Source organism: Myotis myotis, unplaced genomic scaffold, assembly GCF_014108235.1.
Source record: "Myotis myotis isolate mMyoMyo1 unplaced genomic scaffold, mMyoMyo1.p scaffold_m19_p_18, whole genome shotgun sequence".
Lineage (NCBI taxonomy): Eukaryota > Metazoa > Chordata > Mammalia > Chiroptera > Vespertilionidae > Myotis > Myotis myotis.
Genome location: NW_023416322.1, coordinates 5,786,096 through 5,808,737, shown reverse-complemented (window position 1 = coordinate 5,808,737; position 22,642 = coordinate 5,786,096). Strand labels below are relative to the sequence as shown.

General features: G+C 42.8%; 1 protein-coding gene across 4 annotated transcripts in view; it reads left to right on the top strand.

Annotated features, from left to right (window-relative positions):
• SPTA1 (spectrin alpha, erythrocytic 1) overlaps positions 1 to 22,642 on the top strand; it is a 72,595-nt gene that overhangs the window by 33,636 nt on the left and 16,317 nt on the right. For all 4 annotated transcript variants that reach the window (XM_036344672.1, XM_036344671.1, XM_036344673.1 and 1 more), the window contains 21 exons: positions 365 to 457; positions 1,442 to 1,579; positions 3,442 to 3,593; positions 4,890 to 5,076; positions 7,529 to 7,630; positions 8,625 to 8,716; positions 9,898 to 10,042; positions 11,284 to 11,465; positions 12,903 to 13,002; positions 13,091 to 13,288; positions 14,475 to 14,618; positions 15,378 to 15,481; positions 15,932 to 16,094; positions 16,358 to 16,489; positions 17,200 to 17,337; positions 17,535 to 17,639; positions 18,455 to 18,663; positions 20,316 to 20,436; positions 21,036 to 21,157; positions 21,926 to 22,058; positions 22,469 to 22,567. In XM_036344672.1, coding sequence (XP_036200565.1) covers positions 365 to 457; positions 1,442 to 1,579; positions 3,442 to 3,593; positions 4,890 to 5,076; positions 7,529 to 7,630; positions 8,625 to 8,716; positions 9,898 to 10,042; positions 11,284 to 11,465; positions 12,903 to 13,002; positions 13,091 to 13,288; positions 14,475 to 14,618; positions 15,378 to 15,481; positions 15,932 to 16,094; positions 16,358 to 16,489; positions 17,200 to 17,337; positions 17,535 to 17,639; positions 18,455 to 18,663; positions 20,316 to 20,436; positions 21,036 to 21,157; positions 21,926 to 22,058; positions 22,469 to 22,567 — 2,859 coding nt within the window. The remainder of the gene's footprint in view (positions 1 to 364; positions 458 to 1,441; positions 1,580 to 3,441; positions 3,594 to 4,889; positions 5,077 to 7,528; positions 7,631 to 8,624; positions 8,717 to 9,897; positions 10,043 to 11,283; positions 11,466 to 12,902; positions 13,003 to 13,090; positions 13,289 to 14,474; positions 14,619 to 15,377; positions 15,482 to 15,931; positions 16,095 to 16,357; positions 16,490 to 17,199; positions 17,338 to 17,534; positions 17,640 to 18,454; positions 18,664 to 20,315; positions 20,437 to 21,035; positions 21,158 to 21,925; positions 22,059 to 22,468; positions 22,568 to 22,642) is intronic.

The following is a 22,642-nucleotide window of genomic DNA, read 5'->3' as shown; positions in this document are numbered from 1 at the left end:
GTGCACGAGGGTTCCCTTTTCTTCACATCCTCACCAGCGCTTGTTTGTTGTTTTATTGATGCTACAGGTGTGAGGCGATATCTCTTTGTCGTTTTAATTTGCATCCCCCTGGTGATCAGTGACTTTGAGCATCTTTCCATATGTCTCTTGGCCATCTGTGTGTCCTCTTTGGAGTTATTTATTTTTTAATTTCTATTTTCTTGTACTTGCTAATTTAGGGTTAAAACATTTATATTAAATAGAAAATGTCTTTTGCCAGGAATTAGGTCAATCAGGATAACCCAGAGTAATGCTTGAAACACCCCCAGGGGTCTTACGGACCTCTGTGGATTGCTTCTCATGATTTTCTCATCAACAAACCCAGGTTCTTCTGAAGAAGCACGAAGCCTTCCTAGTGGATCTCAATGCATTTGGAAACAGTATGCAAGCTCTACGGGATCAGGCAGAAGCCTGCCAGGTAAGGAAAAGGGATGACAAGAATCACAATGCCCACAACAAAGAAAGAGAAATTCTCTTAGTTACTGGGTTTTACTTTCCATAATCCAGGAAATTATTGCAAAGAAAATAGTAAGTTCTATGATCCTATGTACGAAAATTGTAGCATCTTCATAGCATCTACAAAGATTTAGTCCATAAGAATTTCTAGATAAGTGTTATTTTTCACTTTCCTCTTTCCTTCTGTGTATATTTTCACTATTCTTTTTTTTTATTATCTCTTGTTTGCATCTCTTCCTCATATATTTCTTCTTGATTCCTTTTCTTCCTTTATTAGTCTTTTCCTATACCAACACTTATTAAATGTCTACCATAAGCAAACATGAATAAAAACAATCCAAATTTTTAGGAAAATTGTAGTCTTTGTTGTTGTTAATTCTCACCCGAGGATATTTTCCCATTGACTTTTAGAGAGAGTGGAAGGGAGGGGGAGAGACACAGAGAGAGAAACATCGATGTGATAGAGACACATCAATTGGTTGTGTCAGACCAGGGATGGGGATCTAATAATTTAAAGGTCAAAGGGTTAGAGGATTGCTAGTGGAGGTCCAGAGAATGAACAAGGTGATGAGAGATAGGTAATGGGTCTTTACATTTCTCAAATAATATTCTGAAACATTATGTGTATAATGATTTAATATCTGCTTTAAGAACTGATGGCTTAGAGCATTTAATATATTTCCAACACAATACACACTCGCTTGCTCACTATGTGTTCACATTGCCAGCCTCCCTGTCCCCCGAGAAGTGTTCGGATGGAGCAATATCTCTGAAAATGCCATGTGAGATCTCTTTGTTACTGTCAGCCAAGTCAGAGGCTCCAACCAGAGGTTCCTTTCTCTTGTCAGGCCCAGGGAGAGCCCCCCGCCCCCCACCCCTCTGTCAGGTTCTACAGAGAGATGATCCCAGTGGGTAACTTACATGGACTTCTTCTGGTCTTGTTTAGCAGCAACAGGCTGCCCCCGTGGAGGGCGCAGCTCGAGAAGAGAGGGTCGTGGCTTTATATGACTTCCAGGCCCGCAGCAACCGAGAAGTCACCATGAAGAAAGACGATGTCTTAACTCTGCTCAGTTCCATCAACAAGGTGAATATTCCTTCTGACCTTCTTCCCATCAACAGAGGGGCTCCTCCACAGCCCTGCCAGATATCCATGTTTCAGTCAGTCAGCATTTTCCCAGTGCTGTTTCCTTGGTTAAAAAAGTTACACAAATAAACCTTAAGGTTATTTTTTATTTATTTATTTATTTATTTATTTATTTATTTATTTATTTATTTATCTATTTATTTATCTATTTATTTTTTGGTAACACAAACTTAACTGTCAGCTTTGTCGCATCATCTGGTTTCAACCAGATTCACATAGTTAGAAGGTGTTGTCTATGGGCTGGCCACCCTCATTCTGAGGACTCCGGTTCAAAAGTAACAACATTGGCCCTGCTCTGGGGTCTGAGAGCAGGGGTGATGGGTGAAGGATCTGAACTGTGGCAAGTAGCCTGTGCTATAGCCATAGAGGCCGATACGTCAGGCTCCTGGTGAAATCCGCACACCTGTGTTTTCATCTCTGTTCCCTACTGCACTCCCCACCCCGTGCTCTTGTTCTGTGGTTCTGGTCTCTTATTTCATCACTCGCAAGTAATAACTACTGGGTAACCATAACCAGGTGCAAATGTGTTAAGAATTTTGCTGTGTTTAGTATGACAGGAAAATTCTGAAAGAACACGTATGAAAGGTTTACTGGCATAAAGAAGATGCAGAATTGAGGTTGACTCCCAAGAGCTGATAGACTTGGCTTGTAGGAGGGGGAGCGTGTGGTAAGCTTCTCATCCCTGCAAGGATGCAGTGTTCTTAGCCCAGCGTGGCAGACAGATCTGCCAGGACACAGCAGTGTGGTGGTAGCTGTTACTAAAGCATAGCTAGCTTTGTCCGTCTAAGTAAATGGGCTTAGCCACAGAGGGTAAAACTAGCTGGTTATCCCATATCTTAATACAAACTAGATCTTGGATACGCAGCTGTATTTAATGCTTAATGATTTCTTATCCTCTCCAGTTCAGGCACCTTTGGGCAAACCTTCGTCCTCGTTTGAGGGGTTTTGTTGTGGGGTCTTTGTGCTTGTTTTTGTAGGTATTTGCCTCATTCTATCCCTGTGCTTTGCAGGTAGACAGATGTGATTCAGAACTGTGTTCTAAGGTGTTTCTTGTCGTGGAGTCATTGGTTTGCAACGATAAATTTTGCTTTCCCACTAAATGGGGGCGGGGTTGGTAATCCATGAGACAAGCTAAACTGTTAGAAGGATTCGTTGATTGGAAAAGTTAGCTTGTGTTTTATTGCTGGTTCCTGAAAATAACTTGGAGATGCTCCTGGGTTGTCCCATCTACTGCTTTGATTGCTTGGATCTCACCCATCCTTTCTCTTTAAGAAAAACCAAGTCCTGTATTTTACAGCTGACTTTTGTAAGAAGCACTTTTCCAAAATAAAAATTTTAAAAGAGAACTCTCTTTGGTTTTTAAAAACCTTATCAAAGTTAATGATCTAATATCAAATGTCATATTTCTTGATTTCAGAAGCTTATTTCTTCAATTCCTAAAACTAATCATTCTTTTTTTTCTTAACTGTCATCTCAATGAAATTAATAGCTTTTGTTTTTTATAATATATTTTTATTGTTGATAGTATTACAGGTATTTTCCATTCCCCCTTTCCCCCCTCTTCCCAGCCCCTACCTACCCTCCTCGGTCTTCACTACCCTGTTGCCCATGTCCATGGGCTATGTATATAAGTATGTAAGTTCTTTGGTTATAAGTGAAAATTATAATGCTCCTCCTAGAAGTGATGGTTCGCTTCCCTTGACTATCAGCCTGTGTCTGTGCTTAGGGACTTAATTGAACCGTCTCCTGTTTGTGGCCTTTTCAAGAACTAAAGCAGGAGTGGGGATCTGCTCTCCCTTCAGGACTGGTGGAAGGTGGAGCATGAGGATCACCAGGGCTTCGTGCCAGCTGTCTACGTCAGGAAACTGGCCCACGATGAGTTTCCTACGCTCCCACAGCGGTGGCGAGAAGAACCAGGCAGCATCACCCAGCGCCAGCAGCAGATTGAGGACCAGTAAGTTCTGGAGGCTGCACAGGTGTTTGGCCAAACTTTTCCTGCTGGCCAAAGGCACTTCTCACAACTGTATAAGAGCTAAATGTAAACTTAGGGCCTTTCAAACACTTCATTTATTTACTAGAGGCCCAGGGCATGAAAAATTTGTGCACTCCAGGGGGTCCCTCAGCCCTGCCTGTGCCCCCTCACAGTCCAGGACCCCTTGGGAATGTCCACCTGCCAGCTTAGGCCCACTCCCTGGGGGATTGGGCCTAAGCTGGCAGTCAGACATCCCTCTGGCAGCCTGGGAGCCCTTGGGGGGTGTCTACTGTGGCTTCGGCCCGCTCCCACTCAGACATCCTTAGTGCTGCCGAGGAGGTAGGAGAGTCTCCCGCCACCACCACTGCACTAGCAGCTGTCAGCCTGGCTTGTGGTTGAGCAGAGCTCATCCTATGGTAGTGCACTGACCACCAGGGGACAGCTCCTGCGTTGAGCATCTGCCCCCTGGTGGTCAGTGTGCATCATAGCGATTGGTCATTCCAGGTTGTTTAGCCATTAGGGTCAATTTGCGTATTACTTCTTTATTATATAGGATTTATTTATTTATTTTTTTGTTTATTTATTTATTTTTAAAATATATTTTTATTGATTTCAGAGAGGAAGGGAGAGGGAGAGAGAGATAGAACATCAATGGTGAGAGAGAATCATTGGTGGGCTGCCTCCTGCATGCCCCCCTACTGGGGATCAAGCCGCCAACCCCAGGCATGGGTCCTTGGCTGGAATTGAAATTGGGACTCTTCAGTCTGCAGGTCAACACTCTATTCAGGGAGGCAAACTAGCTAGGGCTCAAATACTTCCTTTTTACAATGAAGCCAGAGAATCCCAGTACCATTAAGCCAATTGCCCGAGGTTAGACGCCTAATAGAGTCACATCTTCTGACTCCCTGCCTAGCCTTCTTTCAAGGTTATAAAAAGGCTTGCTGGCTTCCATGTGAATTTTATTCACTCGGCCAGGCTGCTTCATATCCAGTTGTCAGCAGGACTTTCAAAATTTCACTTCGATTAGATGTCGCCAGTCACCACTGGAACATTGACACTTACTATTTTTAAATGGAACACTGTGTGTTTGTTTCTCTGCTCTCAATGCTATTTTCCTTCTATCTGTATTTCCTTCACTGCTTTACTGTTTTTCTTTTGATTTTCACTCTCTCTTTTTTTGTCCCTCTCATCCTCTCCCTCTCTCCCCCTGCCTCCTCTCTTCTGTGCTTTCTCCATCTTATATTTCACCTTTTCCATTCTCTTCCTTCATACACCTAGGTATCACTCTCTCCTCGACCGGGCAGAACAACGCAGACGTGGTCTGTTGCAACGTTACAACGAGTTTCTGCTGGCCTATGAGGCAGGCGACATGCTGGACTGGATCCGAGAGAAAAAGGCAGAAAACACTGGCATAGAACTCGATGACGTGTGGGAGCTGCAGAAAAAGTTTGATGAGTTCCAAACGGTGAGAAAGAGAAGCCATTTCTTCTAGACAGTTTTTTGAGGGTTATTATTATTTCCTTTTATCCCATACCTCCTCCTAAGCAACTCTTTAATTTCAAATTTGATAAATGTCTATCACAAACCTGCTGAGAGTTCCACATTTTAAATCTTTCTCTGGATATTGTAGGTGCAAGGGAAACGCAGAGGAAAGTAGTCACCCAACTTTTCAGCCTGCGGTTCCTGCTACTCCCAAGTCCTACAAGGAGTGGTGATCACCCTGAATTCTTCAAAATTTGCCCTATACTGTGCTGTGCTCCTGATGCATAGACACACGGCCAGAGATAGAGGTCACATGGGCAGATAGGAAGGATAACCTGACTTTAAAGCTAGACAATTTCTAATTTCCCACCTACTTAAAACCCTTCCATTCTCCTTCATTCTTTCAGACTCATTTTATTATTTTAACTAGCAGTGAATATAAATCCCTTTCTTCCTTTCTTTTTTTAAAAAATATATTTCTTTATTGATTTCAGCGAGGAAGGGAGAAGGAGCGAGAGAGATAGAAACATCAATGATGAGAGAGAATCATTGATCGGCTGCCTCCTGCATGCCCCACACTGGAGCCCGCAACCCAGACATGTGCCCTTGGCCGGAACTGAACCTGGGACCCTTCAGTCCGCAGGCTGACGCCCTATCCACTGAGCCAAGCCGGCCAGGGCCCTTTCTTTTTTTTAATATATATTTTTATGATTTCAGAGAGGAAGGGATGGGGAGAGAGATAGAAACATCAATGATGAGAGAGAATCATTGATTGGCTGCCTCCTGCATGCCCCACACTGAGAATCGATCCTGCAACCTAGGCATGTGCCCTCACCAGGAATAGAACCATGACCTCTGGTTCATAGGTTGACTCTCAACCATTGAGCTACCCCAGCTAGGCCTTTCTCTTTTCTGATGGATTCCAGTGAAATTCAAAGTGACAGATGATTGACTGATGGATAGATAGCTACAGAGATTATATTTTAGTTTTTAGGAATATGTAAAGAGAAAAGTGAAAGAAAGGAAAACAAAAAAAAAATTATAAAATAACACCAAAAATGAGACTTCCATAGGAAAACTCCTTGAAAGGCTATTGTACAATGTAATGAACAATATTGCCGCTGTGGACAGTGTAATGAGCTCCCTATGGCTGTTTCTTACAACATACCTTAGTAGAAGCAGATTGCAACTCAGTTCATGAAATTCTATAGAAGGTGGAGGAGTTTGTGTTGGCAGAAAAGAATAGTATATGGCCAGGTATAGATCCCCCTGATGGTGCTATTTAACCCAGGGAGAGATTTGTAAGAAAGCTAGAAACAAGAAATTCACCCAGTTTTCTCTTAATACTTATATGGATTCAGTTTAGATTTAGATCCTGGTCATTTGGAGTTTATTATTGAATATGGTGTAAGGCAGTGATGGCGAACCTATGACACACGTGTCAGAGGTCACACGCAAACTCATTTTTTTTGTTTGATTTTTCTTTGTTAAATGGCATTTAAATATATAAAAAAATCAAAAATATAAATTTTTGTTTTACTATGGTTGCAAATATCAAAAAATTTCTATATGTGACACGGCACCAGAGTTAAGTTAGGGTTTTTCAAAATGCTGACACGCCGAGCTCAAAAGGTTCGCCATCACTGGTGTAAGGGATGGCTACATCTTATCTTTTCCCCAAATGGTTAACCAAGTTTTGCAGCATCATTTACTGAAATGTCCATTTTTACCTAGTGATTTGAATTACTACCTTTATCATATAGCAAAGTTCCATATGTATTTGAAATTATTACTGTAAATTATTTGTTTTTTTTCTATGATAGATTTGATAAACTATGGTAGCCTGTATGTTCATTGATTAACACCACACTGTTTTAATTACAGAGTTTCTATATTATATTTTAATACCTTGTAAGGAAAGACTTTCTAAATTATGACTCAAAATTCAGGTTCACTGAATGCACTAAAAGAGAAGATTGATAAACTTTAGCATAGCAACTATCATCATAAACCAAATCAGAATACAATTAACAAACTGGGAGAAAATATTTGCAAGATATCTTATAAAGGGCCAATATGCCTGTATATAAATATCTAAAAAATTGAAGGGAAAAAATAAAAACTGTTAAACAATAAGAATAGGCAATTAATTATATTGGAAAATGAAAAATAAAGAGAAATCTAGGAAAATGGATGTGCTCCATACTTCAGATAAATAGCAACTTCTTACCAAGTTTCTGATAGTCACGGGATTTCAGGGAGATTAAAGGTACTCTACTAAGTGCCAATTTGGAGGAGGGAAGCTTGTTCTGTATTGAATGTAAGGTTAGCAATATGTTTTAATGTTTAGCCATGTCAGGGCAGAGATAAGCAGGCACGTATGAAAGGTTCATCAGAAGTGATCTATACTGCTTTGCATACATTTTCCCATCTAGGATTTGAAGACCAATGAGCCTCGACTGAGGGACATCAACAAGGTAGCTGACGATCTGCTTTTTGAAGGGCTTCTAACACCAGAAGGAACTCATATACGGCAGGTAACTAAGGCTCTGTCCATTTCTCCTCTCGACCAGGCTGAGCTTGGGGAGTCCTCATTCCTTAAACATACTCACTTCATATTCCACAGTTCAGCTAGGACATGCAGGAGGTCACGGCAGCATGGAGCTGGCCACCGAAAAGGTTAAAGACAATAGACCAATTTGTTCAGCCATTTGAACTGATCTGAAGTCCACACATTGCAACATACACTCACCTTTCCCCTATCATCACAGACAGAAATTCAGTGCTCGAATATGAATACAATGAAAATGCAGATAAAGGAGCTATGATAATGGAAGGGATATATCAAGAAAGATATATTGGAAGAGATAGGTCCTAATAAAATCTGATGAAAAAAGGACATGAATATAGGTCAGTAGAGAATGGGGAAGGGAGCATTCCAGAGCTGATTCAAATTTGGACCTATGGTTTCATAAAATGTCTAATGAACATTAATGGAATGTCTCGTCCAGCTCTCTGGGTTGTAATAAACTAATGAGGATGAGTGCTCTTCTGCTTTTTGTGGTGGTGGATATGGAATAAAGGGAAAAGGAATGTTCACAGGAACAATTTACTTGCCATCTACAGAAAGTAGGACTCTAAGAGACTACTTTGTTTCATGAATGCAGGATGAAGAAAGGCATATATTTCTCCTAGAGAAATGCAATAGCTTCTAATAACTAAGGCAATGCTTTCCACTCATTTTTCAGAGGATGCAACATAGTCTCTGTGGCAGCAAACACCGATTGCCACTCCAGGGTGGATGGCTTCGCCCTGAAACATCAGTTTGGGAAGGAAAGTGATCTCCTTCTTAACTGCACGGGCATAAATCAGGCCCAAACTAGAAATATCCAACAAAGACATGAACCTATCCAATTTTTGAAGGCGATAACATGAAAACTAACATGATTTAAACCCTGTTTAGTGTTCACACACCATGGAGCTGTCTGAGTCAGTTCCCTGGCTCAGGTCTGACATGTCCACCTCTTCTAGGAGTTGAACACCCGCTGGAACTCCTTGCAGAGGCTTGCAGAGGAGCAGCGCCAGCTGCTGGGCAGCGCCCATGCTGTCCAAATGTTCCACAGGTGAGCAGTTGAACCCTAAGAGGCAGCCTTGTTCTAGAAGCCACTCAAAAGCCCCCAGGTCTAATTATTATAGTAGAACCATAGCTATTAGTATAACTCTTCTCCCTAAGATAGAGATGGTAGATCAGGTGTTTCAGTAGTATATTCCTCACTTGGCACATAGCATACTCCCAGACAATCAATGTCAGTTTTCTAGTGCCTAGGCTTGGGCCCTGGTACATAACAGCAGTCCATGTGTGTTGTTATGTCAGTGAATAAAACTTTAAGTAGAAGCAAGAGGTTTAAGTAACTATATTTCTGAACTAGATGTAGACAGTAGAGAACAACAGATATCACAGTGACATTAACTGTTGCTTCAACAACTTATTTATGATTTCCATTCTGTTTCTATACTAAGAAATACACATATACAACTAAGCAAGCAAGCAAACAAATGAACAAACAAATAGAAAACCAAACACCTTCTCTGTGCATAAATGTATTTTTGAATATCCAGAGAAGGGAACAGTGAAGTGCAGATGGTTGGGTTTGTTCAAAATGGCTTCAGGTGGAATGCTGTGAAGTATAACAGTTGAGCATGCAGCTCTGCAGGCGGGCCACCTGGTTCAAACTTAGGCTGGCATTTAGCAGTAGTGCAACTCTGAAAACATATACTTAGCATCTTTAAAATTCAGTTTTCTCCTAAATGAAGTAGGCATGGTAGTAGTAACTATGCCTCAAGTAGTTGTGAAGATGAAATGAGCATATGTTCTAGCACATTGAAAAGGATGATGGTGGTGGTGGTAGTGATGATGATGATGATGATGGTGGTGGTGGTGGTGGTGATGATGATGATGATGGTGGTGGTGGTGGTGGTGAGGATGATAATGATGATGATGATGGTGGTGATGATGGTGGGGATGATGATAATGATGACGGTGATGATGATGGAGGTGATGATGATGATGGTGATGATGGTGGTGGTGATGGTGGTGGTGGTGGTGATGGTGGTATGATGGTGATGATGATATGGTGATGATGATGATGATAGTGGTGGTGGTGATGATGATGATGATGGTGTGGTGGTGATGATGATGATGATGATGGTGTGGTGGTGGTAGGGAAGACTTCCTTATGAGGCCAGCTAGTCATCCTCTGGTGCACATTCTTACTCCTAAACTCTCTTTTCCTCTCGTGAAAAGAGAAGCAGATGACGTGAAGGAGCAGATTGAGAAGAAGTGCCAGGCCCTCAGTGCTGCGGATCCTGGCTCCGACCTGTTCAGTGTTCAGGCCCTTCAGCGACAGCACGAGGGGTTTGAGAGAGACCTCGCACCCCTGGGAGAAAAGGTGAGACGGGAGCTTCCAAGCTTTTCTAACACTTTCTTCTTGATTTATCAATGCCCTCTCCTGTGGTCTTATTTTCCAGTTCATATTCTTACATTTATCTTTCTATTACTCCATACTTGTCCTTGTATCCTGTCCTTAAAGCAAGATCACTGAAAGGACATGCCCCAGGCCCATTAGCAGGGGAGGAAAATATATTGGAAATGAACCTCCTGCCCAAGTGCCTATTGAATGGGCTACCAGTGAGCAGAATGTACAGAAGCTATTTGGAAGACAGTAGCCTAAAATAAGTAGGAAATGGTCACAGCCCAGATGGCCAGGCCTATGCCTGAGCATGGTGCTTCATTTCCTTCACAAGTAATCGAATGACTTTAATTCTATTCCAACCCAGAAGTGAACCCTGGAGCCTGCCAGATACACTCTGGGATAAATCAGAGTCATCACACAGCATGGCATTATCCAGCAGAGCAAAAAGACGCCCAGAAATCTTGATATTGGGAAGATCTTCACAATAAAAATCAGGACCCTTGGTTCCCTAATGATGCTGTCACTCACCAGCTTTTACTTAAGCACCCTCCCCAAACGCCTTCTTATCTTAAAAGAACTATGGCCCAGCCACCGTGGGTTGGTGGCTGAGCATCGACCTATGAACCAGGAGTTCACGGTTTAAATCCCAGTCAGGGCACATGCCCAGATTGTTGCCTGATCCTCAGTATCTCTCTCTCTCTCTCTCTCTCTCTCTCTCTCTCTCTCTCTCTCTCTCTCTCCTTTCCTCTCTGAAATCAATAAAAAAATATATTTTTAAAAAGATATATGGGCCCTAACTGGTTTGGCTCAATGGATAGAGCATCAGCCTGCAGACTCAAGGGTCCCAGGTTCGATTCCGGTCAAGGGCATGTACCTTGGTTGCGGGCACATCCCCAGTAGGGAGTGTGCAGGAGGCAGCTGATCAATGTTTCTCTCTCATTGATGTTTCTAACTCTCTATCCCTCTCCCTTCCTCTCTGTAAAAAATCAATAAAATATATTTTGGAAAAAAAAAAAAGATGTATGGTCATGTCAATGTGGCCTACTTCAGGGAGTCACCGATGGAGCTGCCATTTTAGTAGAGAAAGCAGCAAGATGTTCTTGTACCTCATTGATGTCTGTTTGAGGAGCAGGGACATTCAGGACCGGAGGCCTTTTCTTTTGCGAGGATCTAGGTGTGGCTCTAGGGTGATGATCAGAGCTCTTGTGCCTCCTCAGGTGACCATACTGGGAGAGACAGCAGAGCGGCTCAGCGAGTCCCACCCAGACGCCACTGATGACCTGCAGAAGCAGCGGACGGAGTTGAATGAGGCCTGGGATGACCTGCTTGGGCTTACAAAGGACCGGAAGGAGAATCTAAGTGAGGCCCAGAAATTCTACCTGTTCCTCAGCAAGGCCAGGTAAAGATCAAACGGCCAGGTGGGTGGGCAATTTCCTGCTTGGCCCTGAGGGCAGTCTGGGTATCGGGGCTCTTTACTGCGGGTCTGGAGGGTACCTATGTCCAGATAGTGTTTCTGATCAGGCACAAAAAATCTGAAGTTCAATACGTTGAGCCATAAAATGTTGAAGTTTGAAGGAATGTGAGGCTATCTAAGCAAATTAGATAAACTTCAATAGAGTGTATGCTATACACACATAAGGTGCTATGTGAGGAGTTGTAGGATATGGATATTTTCATTGTACTGAGAAGGCACAGAGGAATACAGATAACCATGGTAGAACGCAATACAGCCCCAAACTCTCATCTTAACAGGTAAATGAAACTATACTAGTATACAAACAAAGGCACAAGGCTCAGAAAGGGGCAGCTTGTTCATGGAACAGGCAGGGATAGCTAGAGCACTGGCTTTGTATCTCAGAGGGGTAGGGAGAAGTAGCAAGAAAGAAGCTTAGAAACGTTGAGATCAAATGCTAGAGAATTATCATTGCCTGACAGAAGCATGTAGACATTATTATAATTTAGCAAATGTACACTTTGTCTGTGGAACAATTTCCACACTTTTTCTCAGCATATCAGTAAGCACCCAACAAATTTTAATTGTTTGAATAATTGAATAAATGAGTTTACAAAAGAAGAGACTGTTTTGTTTGATATATGCCTTCCTTGAGATTCCATAAGATGATATATTTTTAACTAAATCTAGCTTAGCTGGTGTGGCTCAGTGATTGAGCATCAACCCATGAACCAAGAGGTCACTGGTTTGATTCCCTGTCAGGGCACTCGCCCAGCTTTTTGGCTTGATCCCCAGCAGAGGGCATGCAGGAGGCAGCCAACTGATGCTTCTCTCTCATCCATGTTTCCATCTCTCTTTCCCTCTTCCTTCCTTTCTCTCTAAAAATCAATAAACATTTAATTAAAAAATAAAAAGGTTTACTCTTAGAAACTTTCGAATATGCACTATAGTATTATTAATGATAAAAGAATCTACTGTAAAGAACATGAACCCTTAGAAGTGATGGAATATGTACTGTTTCAGGACTCCAGTGTCTGGATCCCGGTCTAGATGCTTCTTTTACTTATGTAACATGGACAAATCACTTATTATCTCTAAGCTGACTTTCTCATCTCCAAAATGAAAACAAGAGAATTTCCAGAATTCTGTACAGGATTATTACAAGAACTGAAGAAAACAATATATGTGAAGAGATTTTCAAATGCGAGGGGTTGCTATTAGTCATGCAGTGAAAACAAAAACCTAAGATCTGTGAGGCGGATAAAGCCAGATCAAAGGTATTAATCTGGAAACATTTTCAAGAGAGGAAAAAGCCCAAAGACAGACAGCCCTGTAGCGAGTTGCAAGGCTTTCTTGTCAATCCCAATGTGTCTTTTTCTCCAGGGACCTACAGAATTGGATCAGTGGCATGGATGGCATGGTATCATCGCAGGAGATGGCTGAGGACTTAACCGGTACTGAGATATTGATAGAGCGACACCAGGTATGGCTACAAAAGCCATAGCTTCTGTTCACGTGACTTGGCTGTGATGGCACTGGCCTCACCAGTTTCTTCTCCTTCTTCCCCACAGGAACACCATGCTGACATGGAGGCCGAGGCTCCGACCTTCCAGGCCTTAGAAGACTTCGGTGCAGAACTTATAGGCAGCGGGCACCGAGACAGTCCTGAAATTGAAAAAAAGCTTCAAGCTGTCAGACAAGAGAGAGCTGATTTGGAGAAAGCTTGGGAGCAACGCGAGAAGATGCTAAATCAGTGTCTAGAGTATCAGGTACAGCCAATCCGCAGTCATTGAGCACACTGGCCTCTGTCTGCTCCTTCTGCGCAGTTTTACCTGGTTAAGTACGGGTGCTCATTTCCCTGGTCTTCCCATGCTGAAAGCACCAGGGTATCTCTTGGTTACCTGACACTGTATCCTCTGCTTTGTAGACTGATGACTGTTGTATTCATGGCCTTTATTCCTGTTGAAAGAGCCAAACAAAATGGGGGCCATTTCTCAGCATGAAGTGGGGTGATTATAATTTATGTATTCATTGACCTTTTGATTTATTGATTTTTATTGAGAGCCTACTGTGTGCAGAGCCCTGGCAACATACAGTTTAGTAAGATAGCGTCCCTTTTCTTAAGGAGTGAAATTAGACATGTAGACAGATCATTCTAGTACTTGTTAATGAAACAAAACGTATGAATGTTTTGAGGTTAAAGAAGAGGAAGTGATGAACACTTTTGAGGGAAAAGAGTGAGTATTCCAGGTTACCCTGAAGAGAATGTTCACCCACTTTAAATAAGCAGCCAGTATTCACCAGGGGTAGATGTGGGAAATAGCACCCCAAGAATGAAGGATAGCTTATGTAAAAACATAAATGTGTTACAGGGAAATGTAAGAGGTCCCGTACAGTGGTTCCCCATTTGTTTGTGGGAGGTATGTTCCAAGACTCTTCTAGGAGAGAGTTCGGGATACCTAAAACCACAGACAGTACTGAACCCTAGATATACAATCTTTTTTTTTCTGTACATATATACCTATGGTAAAGTTTGCAAATTAATATATTAGGCACAGTAAGGGATTAACAACAACAACTAAATAATAAAATACAACCTTCATAACAATATACTATAGTACAAGTTATGTGAATGGTTTGGGGACCATTATAAAGTAGAATTGGGGCTACTTGCACTCAACCATATTGATACAGCAGGTCTAATAACCAAGACAGCTAAGTGATTAACAGTTGGGGAGTGTACAATAACGCAGATGCACGGAGCAAGGTGTATCAGAGCAAGATGGCTGGAGACTTCTCACTCTGCTCAGAAAGGCACATTATTTAAAACTTATGAATTGTTTACCTCTGGCATTTCCATGCAATATTTTCTGAACGTGGTTGACCTTACAGAAAATGAAACTGTGGATAAGGGAGGACTGATGTCTCATGTACCTCTAACTTGACTTCCCATAGTTGTTCCAAGGCAACTGTGACCAGGCAGAGAGCTGGATGGTGGCTCGTGAGAATTTCCTGAGGTCAGATGATAAGGGTTCCTTAGACAGTCTGGAGGCCTTGATGAAGAAACGCGATGATTTGGACAAAGCAATCGCTGCCCAGGTAATAATATAAGAATTCAAAAAATAACTATTAGTAATAACAGAAACTCTACATACGTTTGTGGTTTATGATTTAAAAGTATTCCCATTTGCTTCTACAGGAAACTCCGAGGTAGTTTGACACTTTGGCTTATTCTAACTCAAGACACACATGGCATTGACCTTTCTTACTTTATGTCCAACCTTTCAAAACCTGGATTTTAGCCCTAGCCACTTTGGCTCAGTGGATAGAGCATCGGCCTGCAGATTGAAGGGTCCCGGGTTCAATTCCAGTCAAGGACACGTACCTCAGTTGCAGGCTCCTTGCAATCAATCGATGCATTTCTCTCACATGGATATTTCTCTCTCTTCCACCCTCTCTAAAAATCAATGGAAAAATATCCTCTGTTGAGGATTTTTTAAAAATCAACCTGAATTTTGGAGTTGGAAGAGATTTTTTATACCGTCTATTCCAGCATCCCACCCAGTGCAGAAATTACCCTCCACAATGGCCATGGGAAGTAACAAAGACAGGAATTTGGTGCCACACAAGTAGCCCATCTAAGTATTCTTAGTAATAGTTCTCATCTTGTTTATTTAAAACCCATCTCCCTGTAAGGCATCTACCCTTTGGTCCTGCTTTGGTTTCCCTTCATGAAGTCACAAAGGATATCTCTGTTCTTTTCTAGGAGAGAGTCTGGGATTGTACCAGGGCCTAATCTTCTCTCTCTCTCTCTCTCTCTCTCTCTCTCTCTCTCTCTCTCTCTCTCCCTGGTACTAGGAAAACAAGATCACTGAGCTAGAGCATTTTGCTGAGCGCCTCATAGCTGATGACCACTATGCCAAGGAAGAGATTGCTGCTCGCCTCCAGCGGGTGCTGGACAGGTCAGACCTGAGCAACTGTTTTTGAGCAACAAGAGGATGTAGCAAAGCATCCCCTCTGCTAGCATTGAGCATGGGGGTAACACTGAGCTTTTCTCATCTTTAGGTGCCTAAAACTACCTTGACACTTTGGGAAACTTTATGATCTACACTCACAGAATAAAAGACATAGACGTTACCTTAGCAATTACTTGACTTAACCACCCTATTTTATATATAAAAATTATGAGACTATGTTATATATAACATAGACATATGGTGTACAGATAATAATATGACATATAATAATATGATGTGAGACTAAATAATTTTTAACTCTGTTATATGTAACTCATAAATATATAAGTAATGAGAGGGGAAGGGACAGGTTGGCAAATGGCAAGAGTCATGGCTATGCCATTTGGGGTTGAGGGGAGGGCAGAGGGCAGAAAATGATCCCGCCCCCTCTTCCAGGTGGAAGGCTCTCAAAGCACTGCTGATTGCTGAGCGGACAAAACTGGGAAACTATGCTGACCTAAAACAATTCTACCGTGACCTCGAGGACCTGGAAGAATGGATCAGTGAGATGCTGCCCACCGCCTGTGATGAGTCCTACAAAGACCCTACCAACATTCAGGCAAGCTCAAAATAAAAACCGTGGGGAAAGTCAGCATCCGGAGATTGTCAGAGGAATGGTCACCTCCCGACAGTGAACATTTGCTTACTGCTGTGATCACTCCTGCTGTCCTCAGAGACTTTGGAATCTAATGTGGAGTGGGTTCTTCAGAAGCCATCATCACGTTGGTTATGGTGGAAACGTGACCTCTTCTTTGTCAATAGAAGTTACCTTTTCTTGCTTCCCTAAGTGAGAAGATGACTTACTTTCTTCTTTTCCTGCAGAGGAAGTACCTGAAGCACCAGACCTTTGAAAATGAGGTGTACGGCCGAGCTGAGCAAGTAGAAGGAGTCATCAACTTGGGGAACTCTCTGATTGAGCAAAGGGCATGCGATGGCAATGAAGAGACCATGATGGTAGGGGTGCTGCCAGCTTGGGTTTTGGGCTCTAGAGTCACAGGAAGATAATTTTTTTTACTCTTTTATTGTTTCCATGTGTAGGGATATGGAATATGTTTTCTGATTAGTGGCCTTTTCTCTGATTGTTGCACAAGGAAGGAGGAAAACAGTGATGCTGGGACCTGATTGCTCCTACCACACTTAGTACCTAAAACTCCAAGAAAGTTTTAGACTTAATTACTAAGCATCATCATACTTGTTTTACATTTTCTATCCCTATGGCCAAGAGTCATTGCCATTCAGGCATCAGTCCCTGTAAGCAGTCCAGCACCCTTTCTTCAAAGTTTCTTCTCGTACCTTCTGTTCTTTTCCCCAGATTAAGCATACTGGTTTAACACAAGGTATTCAGCCCAGCTAGGATGACTCAGTGGTCGAGCGTCAACCCATGAACCAAGAAGGTCACAGTTCTATTCTTGGTCAGGCACATGCCTGGGTTGCAAGATTGATCCCCAGTAGGAGGCAGCCAATCGAAGATTTTCTCTCATCATTGATGTTTCTGTCTCTCTCTCCCTTCCTTTCTCTGAAATCAATAAAAACCTATGATATTCAAGTATTGGAAAATTTTGGCTAGTCCCTACCTTCATAGCCTTCCTATATTATCCATTCAAGTTGTTACTGGACCCAGGATTCTAAAGATCATTATGACCTTCTCAATTTCTCTGGGTTAGGGTCAACTGGAAGAGCTGGAGAAACACTGGGACTACCTGCTTGAGAGAACAATTGACAAAGGGCAGAAGCTCAATGAGGCTAGTCGTCAACAGAGGTTCAACACAGGCATCCGGGATTTTGAGTTCTGGCTCTCAGAGGTAATTGCACCTGGAAGTGGGTGTGGAGTTGGGGGCGGGGGGAGGTGAGGGGATGGGAGCTTATCAGATCATCAGATTCATGCCTGAATAACCCCCTTCACTCTTCTTGGGGAAAGTTTGGGGACACAGTTGCCAATCTTGTTCCTTCTAAAGATCGTTTTGGCTGACAGCTTTCTTGCTTATTCTTCTGTGCCCAGGCGGAGACACTGCTGGCCATGAAAGACCAGGCCAGGGACTTGGCTTCCGCAGGAAACCTGCTCAAGAAGCACCAGCTGTTGGAAACGGAGATGTTGGCCCGAAATGTAAGTAGTGTTGGCATCCCACTCCTCTGGGGCTTGCATTCCAAGAACGGAAATGTTTCCCATCATAAGAGGTCATTTGAGATACAGTCTTGCAAAACCGACCTTAATGTTCTCGACCACTAGTCATTATAACCAGGTCATATCCATGGGCAGCAGAGAGAGGCTGCAGCAGTCTTTTTTTTAATTATCTTTTTTTCTTTGCTGTTGACACTGCCATAAATGTCTTGTTTCCCTCTTTTTGTCTCCCTCCACCCAACCCTCGCTCCCCACCCCTAGACCTCTGCCACATTATTGTCAGTGTGCGTGGCCCACGTATATATGCTACATGGTCTCTGGTTAATCTCTTTCAGTCCTCGTCATCCCCCTCCCCTCTGAGATCTGTCAGTCTGTTCCATGTACCCATGTTTCTGGTCCTATTTTGTTTGTCAGTTTATTTTGCTCATTAGATTCCACATTATAAGTGAGATGCTATGATATTTGTCATTCTCTGACTGGCTTGTTTCACTTAGAATAATAATCTCCAGGTCCCTCCATGCTGACGTGAAGGGTAAGAGTTCCATCTTTTTAACAGCTGTGTAATATTCCATTGTGTAAATCTGCCACGTCTTTTTAAAAAATATGTATGTATGTATATGTGTGTGGGGGGTATACATATATATATTTCAGAGAGGAAGGGAGAAGGAGAGAAAGACAGAAACACCAATGATGAGAATCATTGATCGGCTGCCTCCTGCACGCCCCCTACTGGGGATCGAACCTGCTACCAGCTTAATGCCTGTACTGTACTATTCACTGAACACACTTGGGTTTTCTAGGATGCACTGAAGGACCTGAATGAGTTGGCTGCTGATCTGCTCTCCAGCGGGACTTTCAATGCTGACCAGATTGTGGAGAAAAGAGATAATGTCAACAAGCGCTTCCTGGACGTCCAGAATCTAGCAGCTGCTCACCATGAGAAACTGAAAGAGACCTATGCCCTGTTCCAGTTCTTCCAGGACCTGGACGATGAGGAGGCCTGGATAGAGTATGTGCTGCCAGCTTACATTGCGTTGGTAATTCAAGAGAGTAGATAACCCACGCAACATGTTTCTATTTGATGCTGAAATGAAATAGGTGATGTTTTTTGGCGTTGGTATTACTTCTTAATCATGTTGGCCTTAGCTTAAAGTTAACATTTATTTTATTTTTCCAAATTCCCTCACTGTATACATGCAGAGGGAGATAAGAAAAGAAGGAGTGAGGAATAGTTCACATGTAGTCTGGGAACAAAGTTAAGGGGGGCGGGGGTAAGAGATCAACCGAAGGACTTGTATGCATGCATATAAGCACAACCAACAGACGCAAGACACTGGGGGCGAGGGGACGAGGGGAGGCCGGGGGGAGGTCAGTGGGGAAAAAAAGAGACACGTGTACTACTATTTGTAATACCTTAAACAATAAAAAAAGAAACCATAGTTCTAGATAGCTCATAGAATGTGTAATGCTCCTTCGAAATGAGACAGCTGGACATTTACAACTTACCCAACTGATGAGCTCATTGTCTTTCTTTTTTCTGTATCCTCTGTATCTAATATGATACTAAACTGGACACTGGACAGGGAATGTTACACATTACCTACCATGGTTTTATTACTAATTAATTCTACCTTTGTTGCAAAAACATACAATTGGCAAGAACCATATGATTTCACTCATATGTGGGATATAATATTGAAAGCAACAAATAAATAAAAATAACAAACACACAAAACTCACAGATAAATACAAGAGTATGCGGTTACCAGAGGGAAGGGTGGAGAGTGGAAGGGTAAAGGGAGTCAATATACGGTGAGGGAAGATTGGGTAGTGAAGACAGTGCAATATGCGGATCATGCATCATAGAATTGTACACTTGAAACTTACATAATTTTATTCACCAATGTCACCTCAATAAATTTAACTAGATTTTTAAAATAAAACAAAAAAATAAAATGTTTATATTTATTTGGAAAAATATGATTAGGAATATACTAGCAAATCAAATTATTTGTTTTATTTTCTGTTTAACCGGCCTCATCATGTTTGTCTTCAACACATCTGCTGATTCTTCACAGTAATCAATGAATTAGAGAAAAATGTTGTGCACAGGGCAACAAGTAGGGCATTTTAGAAACACTTTTAGAAACAGTGAGGTAATATAATCTTGTCTTTGTCGTCTTTTACTGTGCTTCATAGTGATATTCAAATAGTTTACACTCAGCACCATTGCTGCCATTACTTCTATAATATCAGCTCTTTATAACTCATTCTAACTAAATGTATCGGTAGACAAACATAACAAATGCCATGAAGTCATATATGCATATATGTTTGTGGGTATGTGTATGCATATAATTTTCACTTTTACTCAAAGAGGAACACTAGTTACATTCTTGAGCAAAGGAGAGATGAGTCATGAGACAGGCAAGGGAACTAAGGAGAAGGCTGGAGCTGCTGTCCACCTGGTGGAGATCAGTTGCTATGTTAACTGCTTTAGCCTGAGTCAGAAATTTAGCTGAAAGCCTTTGGTACTAATTATCTTTGTGATTACTGACTCCAGAACGTTGCCAGCACCTCACCTCCAGCCACACAAACATTCAGAAAACTGCTGCTCTAGGGTGACCTCAGGTGCCTAAACTGTTCCTCCCTTGTTTGCAGAGAGAAGTTGGTTCGAGTGCGCTCCCAGGACCAGGGGAGGGATCTGCAGGGGGTTCAGAACTTACTGAAGAAGCACAGAAGGCTGGAGGGGGAGCTGATGGCACACGAACCTGCCATCCAGGTAGGAACAGTAGAGTCTGAGGCCTGGGAGGGCAGAGCTAATCCAATAGTAGGCCCCCCTGTGTTGGATAAGGAGGATGATTCTGTAAAATGTGAAGGCGGAGTGCCACGATCACATAGTCAGTCAGCATTCAAAAGCGTTCTTTTCTCCTCCACACGCTGTATCCTGTGACTCGAAGAATCCTGCACAGGGACCCGTGCTCTTCCTTGGAAGGAGCACTTCAACTCGCCAGGGCACAGTTTTGACAATTAGGATGCAGGTTGGGACATTCGGAGAAGCTGTGCTTGAGCCGAACCGTATGGTAAAAAAGGCAACTCTGGTTCTGGCTTGGCAGCAGGGTCACCCTATGACCGTGACTAATCTATAAATCAGATCATGGAGTGCATGGCCTGGCACAGATGCCAATGTGTCCGCTCAACTATTTGGGTCAATTTAACATGGTCTATTGCTACAGCTTCCTTCATCCTCCCAGGACTTTTAAGTCCACCCTGAGTACCATGAAGTTAAGAAATAATCTGCCTGGATACTTTGCCAGGGAACTGCGCCTACATCGGGAGAGGGCGTAAGGTGGCGCAGCATGGAGGGGGTGTGTTTTTCAGAACGTGCTGGATATGGCAGTGGGGCTGGGAGACAAGGCCGCGGTGGGGCGAGAGGAGATCCAGGAGCGGCTGGCGCAGTTTGTTCAACACTGGGAGCAGCTCAAAGAGCTGACCAAGGCGCGGTGAGTGGGGCGGAGGCCCGGTTCTCCGCCTGTGTGGCAGGTGTGGAACTGGGGTTGGGGGGGACACCCACGTGCTTGCTTAGCATTTCTCCCCGGCCACCCCTCCTCTATCTTCTAAGGCCCCCCTCAAGCGCAGTCTTCCGTTAAACAGTCTCCCATTTGCCGCAGGCAGAAGTCATTGCTGCCTCTGTGCTCACAGACCTCTACTCCTGCACTTACCTGCAACCATCTTTTTTCACTGCTGCTCTTTGTAACAGGTTATTTGCCACCTGTTTGTTTGATGGTGCCCCAATTTTAGCCTTGTATGCAACAGTTAGTAGTGAGAGAAATGTTTTTTTCTCCCTTATAGCCATATAGCCATTTAGAATCATATAGTCATATAGCCAAGTAAAATAATTTCTGCTATAATTTCATGTCGGTTGGCATAGGAAGACATTTCTTCCCGGGGAAATAAAAGCACTTAAGATGAACGACAGTGTTCTGATTCACTGCCATTAGTGAATCCAAAGTCTTAGCACTTTTGTTTGGACAAGATTTCCTTTCCCCAACAAACATTCCTGGAGAGTAGATGATGCTACAAAACGGAACTTGTGGGTCAAGAGTCTCCCCCTTTTCAGAGCAGACCACCACCGCTGACTAGTAGACACAGGCTCAATTCCTTTGTGGCCCAGTTCAACGGTGGCTGCCTCGTGAGGTTGTGCCTTTGGCTCCATTCCCACGCTTGCTGGTTTTCTCTTCTTCTTCCCGGGGCTTCCTGGCCTGCTGTAGAGGGCTTCAGTTGGAAGAGTCCCTAGAATACCTGCAATTTATGGAGAATGCCGAGGAAGAAGAAGCTTGGATCAATGAAAAGGAAGCGATGGTTGCCCGAGGAGATTCTGGAGACACATTGGCTGCTACTCAGGTGAACAATGGGCGGAATGAATCCATTGTCTTCTCTTTAAGAGGAATCTCTTCTTAGATTCTCAGTGATTTCACCTTAAAATTAGAATCTCCCTCCTGGTGGGAAAAAAAAACAAATTAAGAATAGCCCTTAATATAGGGTGTTCTTGATACTTAATATTTTTCTGGTAAATACAGTGTTGCTTAGAAATGTTTAAATTTCAATATAGAGAAAGCCTTGATCAACACTCTTAATTCCAAAATCCAGAAAACTGTCAGGTCACGTGGTGAGATAGACTCAATATCACTTATATACCTGTGACCCTTTTTCTGGTACGTTTGCCCTTTTTGGGGCAAGTGAATAATTTGGGGAGCAATGTGGGTGGGATATGCTGCCCAGATGTTTTGATTCCTACCGACTCGTTTATGCAGAGTTTGCTAAAGAAGCATGAAGGCCTGGATAATGACTTTGCTGTCCACGAGGCCCGGGTGCAAAATGTGTGTGCTCAGGGGGAAGGCATCCTGAGTAAGGTGAGTGCTTCCGGGAATTCCCGGTCAGACTTTCATTTTCAAAAGGGATTGGCCCAAATATAGACTCATGAGCAG